We start from the raw sequence: 17,294 nt of genomic DNA, 5'->3' as shown, positions 1-17,294 counted from the left end.
CTCCAGGCTCGTTGAGGTCTTACGTTGTTGTACCAAAGCGTATCCACCAGTAAGTGAAATTAAATGACACTGCAGTTTGGCGATCTCACTTTGGTTCATGGAAATACCCAAGGAGTAAAAGAAAACCAAATTGAAGTGCTAATGTTAAATAACAGTGAATTTAATTTTAAAAGTAACTTAGAATATTCATTCACTAGCCTTGTCCTCTGTAAGGATCTATGATTCCAACTCTATCAGTTTCAATGCATGTGATTTTCCTCTTCCAAGTCATGTTTCTTCTTTGGTGTTGGTCTGAACAGTCACCATGGTAGAGAGGCAAAAAGTAAAGAACCTGAAGGTTTTTAAATCAACTGCAGGGGCCTTGTTCTCCCAGGGTGGGGTGAATACTCCAAGCATCTTTCTGCCCATCTCAGCTGGGGTTGCATTTCTGTTGGCAGAACAGGTACTCTATGTCCTGTCCTGGTTTCTGAATCTGTAGGAAGAACAGAGAAGCAGGATGGGCAGAGCACAGGAGATTTGAAAACTTTCTAAGAGATTCAATCCCTGTTTCCTTCCTTTGCCACGTTCTCGGGGTTTTATTAGCATGTATGGACTGCGCGGGTTTCCTATCCAAGCAAAATGTGTTTCTCCCAGCAACAAAGCAGTTATTCTCCCGCAAACTGAGAGTAGAAACTGACAGCCAGTTGGAAGAATGCCTTTGGATCTGATGGTGACAAACAGCTCAATCCCTCATTTATTTCCATTTCCATTTTCCCCCAGGAAAGTTTCAACATTCTTCCAAGAAGTACCTCCTAAAAGCGTCCAGTAAGTAATTGTTTGTCATATAGCAAAGGCATGGATGTTGAGCTGTCAGAGTTTCCATTTAGAGGAAACAGGAACATAGCTCTCCTATATAAACGCGTGTCTCATCTCTGAGCTCCCAGCAGACCCAGTTCAGAGCTGGAATTGTTCTTCTTGAAATCCTGTTCCTGCTGACAGGAAAACATGGATTCTCGCAGGCCAGGATGGTTCCCCAGCATCGTCCCCGTAGGACAAGAGGTAAAGGGAAACTGAAAGGGGAGCCTTTCTTGTCCCTTGGGATTTATGTCATGGTTTATTTTTATGTAATGTAACTCCTAAGATATTTAAAAATTGGGTTAAAGAATATTATCAGGACGCCTCCGTTAAATGCAACATTGGCACGCACTTGGGTTAACTTTGTGCGGCCCTGGGCAGGAAATCTGGTACTCATGCTTCAGGAAACTGTTCAATGCACCGCGGCTCGGCCAGGTGGTGCCTGGGGATGGTACAGAGGAACGGTCTGCCTTGGGGCTGCTAGGAAACCGAGTAAGGCTCACTTTTTAGGAAAACAATCCCCAGCTATTGTTGGGGCCCTGGGTTGCCTGGATGACACATCAAAATCCCACCCATTTTAAGTTGGACATTTTCTATTTTTATAATCAAAACCGCCCTCTTAATTTTCCTTAGCAACTAGATTTGTGAAGTGGCATTTCAGTTAAAAGTGACTCACTGAGAAAGTGGGAGGTACCTAGGTGGCCGGGCAGCAAGCTGGTTTTCCAGGAGCTGGTGTCTGGGTTCACGAGGGCGGGGCCAGGAGTCTGGGGCCAAGGTTGTCCCGTCTGTGTAGCTGACGTTGTAGGGACAGATGGCATCGTCAGCTGCAGATCTGTGCCGACTGCCTGGCTAAAGGCAGCGTTCACACTGGGGAAAGAAGACAAGATGTTTATAAACCCGTTGGGTGTGTGACTTACAGAGAACGTTCTCAGACCCATTGGGCCACAGAGTCAGGAAAGAGTCCTGCTACCACAGGGAAGGGTCACGGACCAGTTCCCACTGGATATGGGACCTGGCCCCCAGCTGCAGTCCCATCCACGGGGGACGTCCCTTTGTGAATCCGGACGTTCAGCCAGCAGGAGACTCGGTGCTTTCTGTTTCAAAATTGCCAATCGGGAGTGACTTTTTAAAGACTGCTTATTGCGATGCAGAGTTTGCTATAAACTATTTAAAATGTTGGGAAAGGAAAGGTCCCTGTGGAATTGCTGAACAAAAATGTGTCACATAATGGTTTCTCTGAGTAGCTTCTCTCCTTTTTTTGAATCGAAATGAACATAATCTAAAACCAGAACTTGGATTCGTGTTATTTCATGATGGGGACTGATGGAATTCTAACAACCTTTAAAAAATATGTTGACGGTATTCAACTGATTTCAGACAACTCTCCCAAGATTGATCTGCTCTCAGAAATGGTACAGATTTTGTGTTCAGGTCTTACCTATATGTAAATATGTTTAAAGCTGCCGTGTTGCTGCTGAGAAGTTAATTCTTTTTAAAAACGTCACGTTGCTGGAAATTATGATCTGCAAAAGCAGGACTTGATCTATTTCCTGTTTGGCCGGATAACGTCGTAAATGCCTTATGCTGAAAACCTAAATGGCATTGCTGGTAACTCACGTGCGTTCATCGTCCTCTTTGGGCCTCATTGACACCTGGGCGCAGTCTAGGTGTGCGTTCTCACCTCCGCCATAAAGATGGGGAGACAGAGACTTGGGCAGGCATGGAGGGGTGAGAGTACAGTGGGAAGGGGCTCACAGGTCCCCGTGTTCCCTGCACTGAGCCCAGGTTCCTCTCAAACCTCAAAACCAGTCAGGTCTCATGACCACCTCCAAAGGTAAGGTGCAGACCTGCCAAAAGAAAAAAAAACAAACCACCCAACAACGCATTTTCCATTATGGAAAATGTGATTTTTCTGTTATGAAAGTAGCAGAGCTCATTACTAACTAAGAACATATCCTGTGGATTCTGCAAACAGTTTTCTGGTAAATAATTATATTTGGGAACACTTTCATGATCGCCTAAGTCGATCTTGGCCAGGGTTCCAAACTATTTCCTCGTGTTATCTGCTGACCGAATCCAGTTTTCTAATCTCTTCCCACACGCTTGCCAGGCTTCCTTTCGGCGTGGCCAGGAGTCTGTCCATTCACTCGCCCAGCGTTTATCAGGTGTCTCCTGCAGGCTTCTGACTGTGCCACCAGGTCTTGAAAAATGCAGCAGGAGATCGTATAGTTCTGATATCAGGAAATATTGCCTGCAGGGTGGATATTTGAGTCCTTTCTTTAGCAGTTCTGATTGTGTGTTCTGCGCAGTAGCCTAGAAAAGGATTGGTCAGAAATCAAGTTTAGTTGTAGAAAGCTGAATGACTTGGACGTGTCCCTTCATGCCCTGAGTCACACCTTCTTTGTTTAAAACATAAAGAGCCCTGTGAGGACTTTTTAAAGGTCCCTTCATGACATAAAGTTCTGTGATCGAGGGCAATGCTTCTCTGGATTTTGAGTTAACAGCAGAAATGCCCCTCAAGTAACCACTGCTGCGTATCCTCCGTGTTTGGGGGCTGTCACCTTCATTGCCTTCCCTTCTGAGATGAAATTTGTACATTGTGATGTAAAGGTTTTATGATCTTTGCTTTGAAAAGGAAGCCGCTGTGTGGGTGCTTTCTCGTCCCTTCTCTCTCTTATTTGTATTTGCTCTCCTGCTGCCCTCCAAAAGAAGCAAGAACCTGTAAAAGAGGGTTTTATTCCTGGAAAACAATATTGGAAAAGCAATCTTCTTCTTTCTGTGATGGTGCTTACATATATGCGGGAAGTAAAAGCTGGGAATCCGTGGGTTTTGATTTTAAAACTTAAGCAGATACATTAGTTAACAAAACAAAGGTCCTTTCTCCACTGTTTTGCAATCCATCCTGGCAAAGGGTTCTGGGAGCCTGCTATGGTATATTTTACCTGAAGAACTGATGGACGGGGAAGGTGAGTTGCTTAATCTCATCAGATACCATGGAAACCCCAGTACCACTCTGCTCCCCTCTTGTGAGAGTCCTCCAAAAACAATCCCAGCTGCAAAGTGTGTGTTGCTGAGATGAAGTTGGAGATCCCGAAAGCACACAACGTGAGCGTGATCAGGTTCAGAGGCATCACTCTTTCCAGGATCTATTTTTGGCTTCCTTCCAATGTGAAGCCAACCCGACATTCTGTTGTGCTGTTTCCCGCTGTGGGTGGATTTATTTAATTTTTCATGAGTGATTCACTACCCATGGCTGTATGTTTTCCTCCTGTGCAGCTGAGGATTAAGTCATGTTTCCTTTTAAAAATTATTTTTGATAGAATCTGAGCCATGTGGCACTCAGAGGGTTTGAGACTAAGGGACACAGTAGTATCACTAAGACAAGGCGCTTAGCTTCCCCGGGCTCTTACAAAATGGCAGTGATGGTGTCACCCTGTGACTGGGATGTTCTCCCCCAGAGGGGACTGCGTCTTATCAAACAGCCGAAAACATCTCTCTCTATAAAAATGTTTTTGTAAGTTGTGTGATTTTTTTAAACATTTTTTTTCACTTTGCAACAAATCCATTCCACTTGGAACGCCACATGGTAGGTAGGATTCCCTAACAGAAAGCCTAGTAACAGAATCAGTTTCCATGCAGGTCCACGCTTTTCCCCCCGAGTGGCCTCTGTCTGCCTGGCTGGGTTCTAGTAACCCCCCTGTGTCCATCACCTTAAGTGACAGTAGCTCTGGACCGCAGAGCTGTTCTGCTCCCGTCTCAGGCTCAGTCCTTGCCAGACTGTTTCCACTCAGCGGCATCTCAGCCCTGCTCCTTGAGATGCATGAGGAGTGAAGATCATCTGTCTTTACCATGAGGCACTCCCTCCTGGCCCGAGCACAGACCAGGGATCCTCCAGAGAAGCAGTCCAGGCGCCTGCCCTGCGCCCAGGGCTTCCAGCGTCAGATCTCCACAGTGCTGCCTGACAAGATGGGTGAGCACCAGAATGGCAAATGCAGGGACCAGAAAGGTCCGGAGGCAGCAGGAGACGGTACAAATCAGAGAAGAATAACAAAGGAAGATGAGGATGCGGCGGGAGGGCAGGTGGGCAGCTCTGTGGAGTCAGTCCAACCAAACAGCATGACCAGAAAAGGAGCAGAGGAGGGGCCGGCCTAGGGGTCAGAGGCTCGCCGTCTCTCCCGACTGGCTGGGTGGCTTTAATCAAGTCGCCCACCTCCTAAGAGCACTGTCTCCTTAATCGCCCACCTCTGGAAGGCTCCGGCATTCTTTCCATCCAAGATGGGACCCCAGGAGATAGCAAAATTCTAGTACAACATTAATAGCACAAAAAGTCATCTGTGTTCTGGGTGAGGACACTGGAAAGTGCAAGAGGCCATGGCTGGGGGGTTGCTTTTCTTTAGGGACGATCTGCCTTTAACCAACATCCTAGGTTCAGGCTCAGGGCTTCCCCGAGCTGTTTCCCTGCAAAAGAGACACCCCTTCATCAGGGTGGCTGCTCCCGGGCCTGGTAAAGCTCAGGAAAACCAGCTTCGCTGAGAGCCAAACTGCAGGCCTGGAGCAGGAACCTCCGAGGCTCCATCCGTGTGTAGGTGCACCACTGTCAGACCTTCAGCTACCACACCAGACATCCAGGTACCGCGCCCGAAATCCACACAGCATGTCGGAAGTCCAAATACTGTGCGGGAAACCCCAGGACCTGGTCAGAAAATCAAGAACTGTATCTGGGCCTTTGTAATGATGGTACAAATGGGAGTCTTCATTTTCACCAGACCATGGTGAGCCCTTTCTGAAATTCATTTTAGAGATTAAAAAATTTAACTTTTATTTCAGCTGGGCTGTAACACTCCTTATAAAAAAAACTGTGTCTGTTGTATATATCACAGTGTCCCTGGCGAATCTGAAAAAAATGTTGAAATTGACCCTAATCACAGAACCCAGTGGGCTTGACTGAGGGTGAACAGATGATCGAGGAAACGGTTCCTTGAAATTTCTACACCAGATTCTGGGAAAGTCAGAGAACCATATCAGTGGTGTCTGAGAAATCGTGGCAGTGCTCTCCAAAAATCCACAGGAAAGGGTTTCCTTCAAGGGTTTGGTTAAGAGAGAATTAAATACTAATCTTGAGGAATGAAAAGTCAAATTCAGAGAATGGTCTGATGGCATAGGACTGCCTGTTCAGCTTTAGAAAATGCATATTTAAAAATATAAAACTTCTGTTTTCTACTTTTTCCCATGATTTATGTAATGTGTGACACTTAACGTGAAACTAATGCTTGATGGGATCCTTGCAGAGGGACAGAGAACAATGGATTTGGCCCTCATGGCTGCCTGGGACATGTAGGGGCGTGTCAGCTCCTGGAGGACAGCAAATGTCCTAATTCAAATCCCCAGGGGTGGCCTGGCACCTAGCAGACCTCCGCATACAGTGGATGAATGAGTAAATGAATGAATGGACTGAGGGAGAGTGGGGAGCGAGGCAGTTAGCAGAAAGAAAACAGCATTTTGCCTTCTCCGCAGCGCCTGGGGCGGCACTTAGCAAGACCAGGGCCACCTACAGAAGATGCCAGATTGCTTGTTCAAAAAGCAGGAAAAAAGCTTTCTCCTTTCTTCCGTGGTCTCTGGACCTGCCAGAGTGTTTTATACCTTCCACTTAATGTCATGCTCCCTGGGGGTATGGGGATTCTCTCAGGCAGTAGAGACCCTCAGAGATGCCTGGCACCTGCCCTGGAACTTGGCAGGTGGCGTTTGCATATCAGGGGCCAAAAATGGACCTTTAGGAACCAGTCCTGGGAAGGGGGCAGAAGGTGTGAGTCGAGGCCCCAAGCCCCTGGCAGGATGCAGAATTGTTCCGTCAGACTTCACTTGCCAAACACAAATTCAGAGATAAAATTCTTCCAAGTTCAAGAAAGTGTCTGCAGCATTAAGCCCCAGGCCGTGAGCCCCTTCTGAGTCTCTGGTCTCAGACCCCGAAGCAGGCTCTGGTGTGAGAAATGGTGGTCAGAGCACTGGAATGTTCCCCCGGGGCATTTTGCGATAAAGGATTTCACCCGCCCCCCCCTCCCTGGGAACATGATCTATTTCCAACTAGATCTTTACTTCTCCCTGCTTCCATCATTAGTTTCTGGAAAGGTCTCCCCCCACCCCCGCCACCGCCAGCGCTGCCAGCCCTCCGTATCTGACCCCCAATCCCAGGTGACTTTCTGCCACCCTGTTTCGATTTCTTTATATTGTTGTGGAAACGCTCACTACTCTTTGGAACGGCCATATTCACCCACTCTCTCCCCTTCTAGAACGTAGGCCCTGTGAGGACAGGGATCGTGTCCCTCTGTCCCTGCACACAGGTGCTGGCACGTGAATGAATGAATACGCTTCAATACTCCTGACACTGCTTTAGCTCCATTTTGGAGCAAGAGGGATATAAATAAACAAATGAAGGCAATTAACACCCCCAAGATTTCCAGTAAATCCCCCAGGATTTCTTCTGTCTAAACCAGACTGGCTTCAGTGATTTCTTTCACAGGTGAGGCTGAGCTGGTATTGTTTTCTCTTGTGCCTGCATGGCAGGTGTCAAATGGGCATGCTGGTGCTTCTGGCCCACTTTTTGCCTGAACTCGGGGGAAAGCAGTGTTCCAGGTGTGCACTGGTCCCCAAACCAGGCCAGAACTACATGTTTCAACTCCATTTGGGTTTTTTTTTTTTTTTTTTTTTTTTGCAGTACGCGGGCCTCTCACTGCTGTGGCCTCTCCCGTTGCGGAGCACAGGCTCCGGACGCGCAGGCCCAGTGGCCGTGGCTCACGGGCACAGCCGCTCCGCGGCATGTGGGATCTTCCTGGACCGGGGCACGAACCCGTGCCCCCTGCATCGGCAGGTGGACTCTGAACCACTGCGCCACCTGGGAAGCCCTCCATTTGGGTTTTTAATGGCAGTTCTCTTACCCACCCCTGCACTCATTTTAGGCAGATTCCTAAGAGCTAAGGGGTATGCTTTCCAATCAAAGCCACCTACACGCCTTGAAATTCCTTGTCTTGAAAGGGGTATGTTTTAGGTCAATCAATTAAAGGTGTAGTCTAACATGAGGACCTGTTACCCACCAAAGGTTTTATACACCAAGGAGAATGACCGAGGTTCAAGCCCCGCACAGCACAGGGCTGAGCGGTGGGGAGTGACAGCTGGACCCAGCTCTCAGAGCAGCCCCAGGACCCAGGGGGAGAGGCGGGCGGGGCTAGGCACCTGGGTTCGGAGAGCTCTCACTGCCCGGGACCCCTAATTATCACCTTCCTACACCAAGCTGCTGGTCGCAGCCTTACCCTCCCACCAGTCCTGGGGGAGTAGGTGACATGGGTAACTGAAGAAAATACAAGGAAATTAGGTGAAAAAGACCTGAATGTGCGAAATAAGTCATGCTAGCCTGAACTGCCCCTGCGGTGTGGAGTAGGATAGGATCCGGAATTAACAGAGTTATTTGTAATGAGGTGGATGGACCTAGAGTCTGTCATACAGAGTGAAGAAAGTCAGAAAGAGAAAAACAAATACCGTATGCTGACACAGATATATGGAATCTAAAAAAAAAAAAAAGGTCATGAAGAACCTAGGGTAAGACAGGAATAAAGACACAGACCTACTAGAGAATGGACTCGAGGATATGGGGAGGGGGAAGGGCAAGCTGTGACAAAGCGAGAGAGAGGCATGGACATATATACACTACCAAACGTAAGCTAGATAGCTAGTGGGAAGCAGCTGCATAGCACAGGGAGATCAGCTCTGTGCTCTGTGACCACCTAGAGGGGTGGGATAGGGAGGGTGGGAGGGAGGGAGACGCAAGAGGGAAGAGATATGGGAACATATGTGTATGTATAACTGATTCACTTTGTTATAAAGCAGAAACTAACACACCATTGTAAAGCAATTATACTCCAATAAAGAGGTAAAAAAAATAAAAAAACAAAACAAAACAAAAAGCCAGTGTGTTTTGTGTTATCCCTCAGGGGGGTTGGTCAGAACCCCCTGAATTTTAGGCAGGTAAGCTGTTAGCACTTTTGCAGCCCACTGTCATAGAAGGAGTTACATTCAGAAGCCGAGTCTCACCACATCGCTGTATTTTTAGAGAGTGAGAGCGCCATCCCCTCCACGACCCACAGCCCTCATGAGCCCCGCAGCCTGGACCTCGGACTTGGCTGTGACATCCCGGAAGTTCCTGGCTGCAGGGGCCTTCCTCCTTGCTGCCTGGGCTTCAGACACGTTGAGTAAGAGGCAAAGCACACCATCTCTCCAGGGAAATGGATGGAGCAAAATCCAGGAAAACAAAAACAAGGGAACTGCCTATAGCCGAGTGGGTTGGTATATCTCACGAGTAGACTTGGTGCCTCTCAAAATCTCCTTATCCTCAGAACTCAGAGCACCTTAAGCCAGGAGCCATGCTTGGGCTTCTCCTCTCTGAGAAGGATGACTTCGGATCTGTGTGGCTGGGGGTTGAATACTGGGGTCATCCTGGCTCCTGGGAAAGGCTGCGGAGAGTTCTCTGCTCTGATGGAAGGTGGTACCACGGGATCGATGCTGAGGGCAGAGTGATTCTTCCTGGTGTGTAAAACCTATGGTTGATAACAGGCTCTCATCTCCGACTGCATCTTCAGTTGACTGATTTAAACATAGCCCTTTTCAAGGCACGGGATTTCAAGGCCGGTAGGCGGCTTTGCTTGGTGGGCATAGCCCTTGAATCTTGAAATACATCGGAACTGGATGGAGCTATTTTTCTCCCTCTGAAGCAGAGGAGGTTAGGTCATGGTGGTCCCTCTCCAGGAGGAGAGGGTGCAGCCCGGGGGCTTGCCAGAATGTGGGTGTCGCAGCCCGAAGGCCAAGTTCAGGGTGTCGCAGCCCGGAGGCCAAGTTCAATCACCAGGGGCTGCCTGACAACCAGTGAGTCCTGTGCTCTGTAGGGCCTCCATGTGAAGGACTTAGGTCCCAGAGGCCCCTAAATTCTCGGGGTCTGTGGATCCGGGATAGCACCACAGAACTACTGGTACTCAGCTGATGGCCCAGAGCCTGGAGGCACGGTTTGGAACCGGACGGTACCCAAGGCTTCTGTAGTTTCAGATAGCTCCGTGCAATAGATTGTTATAAACACCTGTGAAATCCCCTGTTTTCCAATGATGCTGCAGTATTTGATTAATGCTTCTGGATGGCATCACAGGATGACTGAAGCAAGCACTGCTTGGAGTTGTGGTGAATTTGCCGAGCATGAGAGGAAAATTGTCAGGTCAGGAGCCTAATCATTTTTAACTTGTCTCATTTGGCATTCTGTCCGTGTTTACACTCAGGCTACACACTGGGGAAAAAAAAATCCCAGACCACCTTGAACGAAATGGTTTTGACCTCTATTTCTAAAATGTGTGTTAGCATGAAACAGGGAGCTTTCTCTGAGGGTTCAGCAAGCAATCTCCTCCACCTGCTTCTGTCTTAGCTGCCAACCTTGGGTATTAGAGTGCCAGGCTTCTCTGGGAAAATTCATGTCATGGACATCTTGTTGCCAGGAAGCGCACCATTCACTTTTCATCTCAAGATGATGTAAAGTCTCACATGTTATTCCCAGCGTGGATGTGGAGCAGTGAATGATGTCTAATTGTGTGGAAGGGGGAGAGCTCCTCTAAGAAGCTCCTCTAAGAAGCATGGTGTCGGAAGCTTCCGTCGCTCCGCAACATTGTAACTTAACTTCTGTTTCACCAAAGGCAGTTAATTGGGCTGAAGACTCTCGTGCATATGATAGTAGAGAGAGGGGAATATCTTCAACCTGCCCTGATAAAAACATTGCTTCCACCGTAGAAAATAAACCCCTAGGAGAAGATTGGGGATGGGGGCAGGCTGCATGCTGCATACCAGGGGGTGGCATGTGGAGGGAGATAGTGGTTCCCCCATTTCTCCTGCATTATACTAACTTTAGATAAAGTCTATTCAAACTGCTCAGGATTCTAACCATACAAACTCCAGCTTAAGGATTTTTTTTTTTTCAGAACATCAGCACTGGAGGCTTCCCCAGGTTTTATAACGGTGGTGCCTCAATACGGAAGCCAAGTCAGTGGGTCCCCCTCCATTCAGCACACCCCCAGCTCTCAGCGGCCACCCTCCGCCTCATTTCATGTCCAAGCTGAGCTCAGGAAGACCCTTCTTTCCCCTGAAGGAGGAGTCAGAGAGGTGCAGAGATGGCTCAGACCACACACACTCGGGCTGTGCACTCACAAACCCAGGCTGATGCGCCCTGGCTGCCGGGAATCACTCTGAATGTTACAGCCCTCCTTTCTTCCTCCCTCCCTCCCTCCCTCCCTCCCTCCTTTCTTCTTTTCTCCCTCCCTTCCTTCCTTCCTCCCTTCCTTTCTTTCTTTCCCAGTGCACAGTGAGAAAGGCACACAAAGCAGAAAAAAAGCACTAAGGGTCTTAAAATATAAAGCTTGTTCCTTTCTTCCACAGCCTCTCTCGACTTGCCCTGGTGGTGTTTTTTTGCTATTTTTTAAATTAATTTTTTATTGAAGTTTAGTTGATTTACAGTGTGTTAAGTTCTGCTGTACAAAGTGATTTAGTTATACATATATATACATTCTTTTTTTTTAAACATCTTTATTGGAGTATAATTGCTTTACACCGTTGTGTTAGTGTCTGCTGTATAACAAAGTGAATCAGCTATACGTATACATATATCCCCATATCTCCTCCCTCTTGCGTCTCCCTCCCTCCCACCCTCCCTATCCCACCCCTCTAGGTGGACACAAAGCACTGAGCTGATCTCCCTGTGCTATGCGGCTACTTCCCACTAGCTATCTGTTTTACATTTGGTAGTGTATACATATATATACGTTCTTTTTAAATATTCTTTTCCATTATGGTTCATCATAGTATATTGAATATAGTTCCCTGTGCTATAGAGTAGGACCTTGCTGTTTATCCATTTTATTTTATTTATTTATTTATTTATTTATTTATTTTGGGCTGTGTTGAGTCTTCGTTGCTGCGTGCGGGCTTTCTCTAGTTGCGGCGAGCAGGGGCTACTGTTTGCTGCGGTGTGCGGGCTTCTCACTGCGGTGGCTTCTCTTGTTGCGGAGCACGGGCTCTAGAGAGCAGGCTCGGTAGTTGTGGTTCGCGGGCTTAGCTGCTCCGCGGCATGTGGGATGTTCTCGGATTGGCAGGAGGATTCTTAACCACTGCGCCACCAGGGAAGTCCCTGTCCATTTTATGTGTAATAGTTTGCATCTGTTAATCCCAAACTCCCACGCCGTCCCTCCCCCACCTCCTCCCCCTCATTTCTTTATGAAGTGGGAGTTCTGAGAAGTGTGTCTATTCATCGCTGCAGCCTCAGTTTCTTAGGCCCCCACGGCATTCTTTCCTACGTGGAGAGAGTTCTCTTTCTGTCCCTAAAACAACAAGCTTCTCAGCTTTGAGCCTGGCCAATCATAGTGTCATGGCAAAAACAGAAATGGAAAAAGGCAAAAGAAAACAAACACCAAACAAATAGAGTGTCGGAAGGAAAAAAGACCAGAGTGCACAGGTAACATGAGTTCAACTCAGGTTAACTTAATGAATTGGGGCCAAACTTAGATGTGGCATTTTCCTTGAAGTTTGGCTTTGGTAAATGACCTACCTGCCTTTTCCAAAACGTGACCTCTGAAATCCAATCCCGGTGATTTGATTTCTCCCCTTTCGATGAACACTGTGGTGTCAGGAGTCCAAGCTGGCTCTCAAGACCATTTGCAGTAGGAGGTAAGGACAACCGGCTGCTCACCCTGAGCGTCCAGATAAATTTTGTGTTTGCTCAGAAGGAAACGTGGTGAAGCCCGTGTGCTCCAAAGGAAGGCTCCCACCTGCCATTTTCCTGGCGATCTCCCATTTCCCTCCTCTGCTTTGGGGCTGTCACGCGGTGGACACCCCTCCCACAATCTGGAGTCAGGGCTAGAGCCTCAGAGAACCAGCATCTCTGAGTTCAAAGTGAGTTCCACACTTGAACGGTTCATGCTCAGGAAATCAGGGCTTAAAGACTGAGAAGTCAAATCAGTAGTTTCATTTATTTAAGCTTCACAGGTTAGAGACCTCAGGAATTAATAAATAAGTACATGGACATGTATTAGTGTGCAGTTGTGTGTCTACTAGTTACAAGTAAAAGTAAGATAGGAGACTTCAAGAATGAATACGGCAGAGGTTCAGTTAACATAAACTCCCAACAATAAAAATGTACACTTCCTCATTTCTAGTCGTATTACTTTTGCCTTTTTTTTTTTTTTTTTTTGCATTCAAGAAACATTTGTTGAGTACCAATGTAAGTAGATTCAGGCAACTAATTGCTTTGCATCTTTTTTTCCCCCATTTTTTAAAATTTATTTTTTATTTTTATTGAAATAAAGCTGATTTACAATGTTGTGTTAGTTTCAGGTGTACAGCAAAGTGATTCAGTTGTATATATATAATTCTTTTTCAGATTCTTTTCCATTATGGATTATTACAAGATGTTGAACGTAGTCCCCTGTGTTATACAGTAGGTCCTTATTGTTTATTTTATATACAGTAGTGTGATCTGCTCATCCTAAACTCCTTACTTTTGCTTTTTGAAAAGCATTTCTCAAGTCATTGGAAATAGTAAGAAATCTCTCCTTAAGTTAATGAAGGGAAACAAATAAGAAATTTTTGGATGTGTCCTCTTGTTGTTTGAGATCTTGCTGCGCACGTGGGTGCTGGCACACACAGACGCTTTCGGCCGTCCGCATCCGTCACCACCGTGAGATGAAGATGAGTTCAATTAACTAAGTTTTACGCAGCCAGGTGTTCGTTTTCCGAAAAAACCCGTGCAGGGTGATACAAATGGTTTGATTTAAGTGTGTGGCGTGACTGCATCGGGAAGCAGTGGAACCCCAGCAGCGTTACTGCAGCATCACCATGGCAACCGGTGGAAATAATGGCCCCCTTCGGGAATAAAAGAGATCTCAAATCCTGTTGCAGGCGAGTAGCATTGGCTGTCTGCCGTAGAGATGGTTTCTGATGATTGTTTCAGAAATTCCTTATCAACAGAAAATGAACGAGAAGTGGCGTTTTCAGAAAATGAATGGATTTACAGGCAACTAACGTGCTCATCTCAGGCACCCAGGAAGGCAGGGTGGCGATCTATTCCGTGCGCGCCGCTATTCCAGTAGCTGCTGGAAGCCTGGTCACTGGCCCTGCCACACAGAACACGTCTGTAGGGCTGTTGTGGACCTGTGCTTCTTTTATAGGCTTTCCGCTTCGGTCTGGATTTTTTTGCTTTATTGGAGGCAGAAATAATTGGGAATTCAGTGAAAGAGAACATGACTACCTAGCACAGTCCTTGGTACATAGGAAGCACTTTGTAAACAGTGCTTCACATCAGATTCTCAGGACGAAATGAAAGTGCCTGGGGCTGGTCGGAGGAATTGATAGTATTGACAACAACGACAGCAGCAGAGGTGACACGTAGCAAACCATCCTCGAGACGTCGGGTGCCGCTTTGGTGCATTTATGTCGGTGCTCCTTCCTGAAGATGTGCAACTGGTCAGACTTGTCTGCACAGCCTTTTGCCTTGTGCACTGATAACCGTGTCCATGGGAAAGGCACTTTCTTTATGAAGGGGCCACACTTCCAGGGATACAGCTTGACCCACAGAATGTGAGATAAAGAAGCTCTGTTAAAAAAAAAAAAAAAAAAAAAAAACTTCCACTTTAACGCAAGAGAAGGAGAACTTGGTGAGAACAAGCAGCTCGGCAGCTTCGGTTTTTCAGATAACAGACTTGAGAGTAACACTTGGGAGTCCGTTTCCCTTTTTATTTTAGGAAGTGCTCTAGAGAGAAAACAGAGATCTTTCTGCTATAAGAAGTTCTCTCTTCAAAGCAGCATCATGCCCGGAATAGAATTTTCTCTTAGAATTTTCTCTAAGCTAAGTGGAAAACTCTAGAATAAAAGATTTTTACCTTTAAAGCCTATTTGGGGGAAAAGCTCGCATCATACGTGTGTGGAAGAGTTTTCCTGCACGTTTTTTTCACTTTCAATTTAGTTTTGCCTTGAAAGAATTCGGGGGAAAGGATAACATTAGTGGTAATTTTTATTTGGAAACTGAATCTGAAGCATGCCGGACTCGTGATCTTGCCATGTCTGTGCTTGCTGTCTCTGGGCTGTGAACCCCGCTTGTCCTGGGCGCTGGGTGTTTTCCCTTCCTCTGCCTTTTCAAGCGCAGTGCACCGGAGGGTTTTGATGACCCAGCTGGCACCGCCGACTGCAGCAGCCAGCAGCTGGGTTGTCTTGCTTCCAGCAGCCAAACTGCTTCTCTGCCACCTTTCTTCCTGATTTATTTTAAACTTAAAAAAAAAAAAAAAGGAAAAAAGGGCACTCCACCACTGCAAATTATACATTTATTTGCAAGTGTTGATTTCAACTAGAGATGAGCCCTCTCTCCTGACACTTTTTCCCCTGCTGGATTTTGGGCTCTGGTTTCTGATGACATAGTCTGGGTACTGCAGCCACTAGCCTCAGAAGGAGAATTACAGAGGGAATCCCCGCGTAAATTACGTATTGCCTTTTGCATCAGTAGCCTGCTTGGAAATGTTCAAACTGTCAACCGGCGAGACTCCAGTGCTGTGGACATGGGTTTGAATGAGTTGATCACCTAGGGGCTGTTCAGAAAGCCATGCTCTGTAAGTATCTGGGGATGCACAACACAGACGGGAAAAGGGATTTCTGGAATGTTCTTTATGTCGCTGGTTTTGGTTGGGAGAAAAATGCATTTTCCAACAGCTTTTAAAATGTAATATCTAATGTTGCCTCTCACTGTTAATTTAAGAATGTCACAGCGCTTCTATTCTTGGTCAAGGTTGTGTGTGAGCTTATGCGACCAGCTTGTAAAATGTAACATCCGTGCAGGTGGTGGGTGAGCAGTTTTTTCAAACGATTGGTGCAGATTTTCTGTCTTCCTATGCGTTAAATTGCTATTTAACATATAAGTATTCTCTTTCACTTAAAATATAATATCTAAATGTTCTTTAAGCAAAGAGAACGTGCTTAAGATTTTGGACATGCATCTTTCAGCTAACGTGGAAATTATAAAGACATTTTAGGAAATATTTGACATGAAAGCCGACTAACCAATTAAAAAATGGGAGGAAGAGATTTTCTTCTCGCTGTTTTCTTTCTTTCCTTCCTTCCTCCCTCCGTCTTTCTTTTCCTCTCTCTCTCCCTTCCTTCCTTCCTTTCTTTCAATTTCTTTCTTTCTCTTTCTTTCTTTCTTTCTTTTTCTTTCTTTCTTTCTTCTCTCTCTCTTTCTCTTTCTTTCTCTCTTTCTCTCTGTCTCTTTCTTTCTCTCTGTCACCTTCTTTCCCTCCTTCCTTCCTTCCCCCCTTCCTTCCTTCTTTTTCTCTGTCTCTCTCTCTCTCTCTTTCTTTTTCTTCCTGCCTTCTTTCTCTCTTTTTTCTCCTACTGCTACAGTTAAGGCTGTATCATTTTGTAATTGCACCTGTTCTCACAGTGACTGTATGTTTGATAGATGCTCAGATTACTTTCAGTTGCTAATGCTGCTCTGTGGGTAACTCAGACACAACTGCCTTTGAACTACTTTGGATACATATGGTGAGAACAGGCTTCCTGCTGAGAAAAAAACATTAGGTTGCTTCCTACGAGGTGGTTCATTTAATCAGTTTATCCTGGAACGTCAGTCTTTCCCAGCAAAGTAGAGGGAACCCTTCCAGGCTCTGTACGCTCCTGGAGGGATGGCCGTTCATCCCAGTGTTGCCGTAAGGACTGCACCTGCTCGCTCACTCGGGACCACGCCTCTGGCGGCGCCTGTGCCCGGTGGCTGGAAACTGCCGTGCCAGGGCCGGCCTTCTCCCCGGGAGCCCCGTTAGAAGGGCACCCCTGTGCATGTGGGCCCCCAGAAACATCATGAATGAAAAACTTCATAGCACTTTGCCTCTTAGGTGAAAGTGCGTCCCTTACCTTCCAGCCAACTTAGGTGCCGTCTGGCTGTTCGTCACTAAAGAGAAGTGTGTGTGCGTGTGTGTGGGTGTGTGTGTGTGTGTGTGTGTGTGTTTGCGCGCGCTGTGTATGGGGCAGCACACAGAAAAGAGCAAGGGACCACTTCTCTGGGAGTTGGAAGCTAAGAGCATCCAGTCATAAAGTCCTGTTCTTTCACACTGAGTGGCGTGGGTTTTGGCGTCCTGGAAAAAGGCTCACGGTTAGGAGAACCTGAGCTGTTGTTCCCACTGTACCTTATCCCAATCAGGCACAGGGTGAATTTTGCATGATTTTTCTGCCTTTTGATGTGATTTAAATCCACCTACTCCCAGTATGGCTTTGGGGGCTGTGAGGTGGCCTGGGGTAGCTCCCACTCTGTCCCCCAGATCCTGGGTGGGCTCAGGGCCCCGCTCCGTAACACAGGCAGACTAAGGACTGCGCCTTCCGTTTCCTGCCCCTGGGGACCTCCCGGGGGCGCT

The 17,294-nt window shown here is 46.9% G+C and overlaps 1 protein-coding gene across 2 annotated transcripts in view; it reads left to right on the top strand.

The window, feature by feature from the left end:
• PTPRE (protein tyrosine phosphatase receptor type E) overlaps positions 1-17,294 on the top strand; it is a 165,163-nt gene that overhangs the window by 70,989 nt on the left and 76,880 nt on the right. The window contains exon 3 of one of the 2 annotated variants that reach the window (XM_079899726.1): positions 760-804. The exons of the other annotated variant lie outside the window; for it this stretch is intronic. Coding sequence (XP_079755852.1) covers positions 760-804 — 45 coding nt within the window. The remainder of the gene's footprint in view (positions 1-759; positions 805-17,294) is intronic. 2 annotated transcript variants of the gene reach the window in all.

This window comes from Stenella coeruleoalba (assembly GCF_951394435.1).
Source record: "Stenella coeruleoalba genome assembly, chromosome: 16".
NCBI classification, from domain to species: Eukaryota; Metazoa; Chordata; class Mammalia; order Artiodactyla; family Delphinidae; genus Stenella; species Stenella coeruleoalba.
Note: the sequence above shows the minus strand (reverse complement) of the source record. Positions and strands in the feature narration are given on the sequence as shown.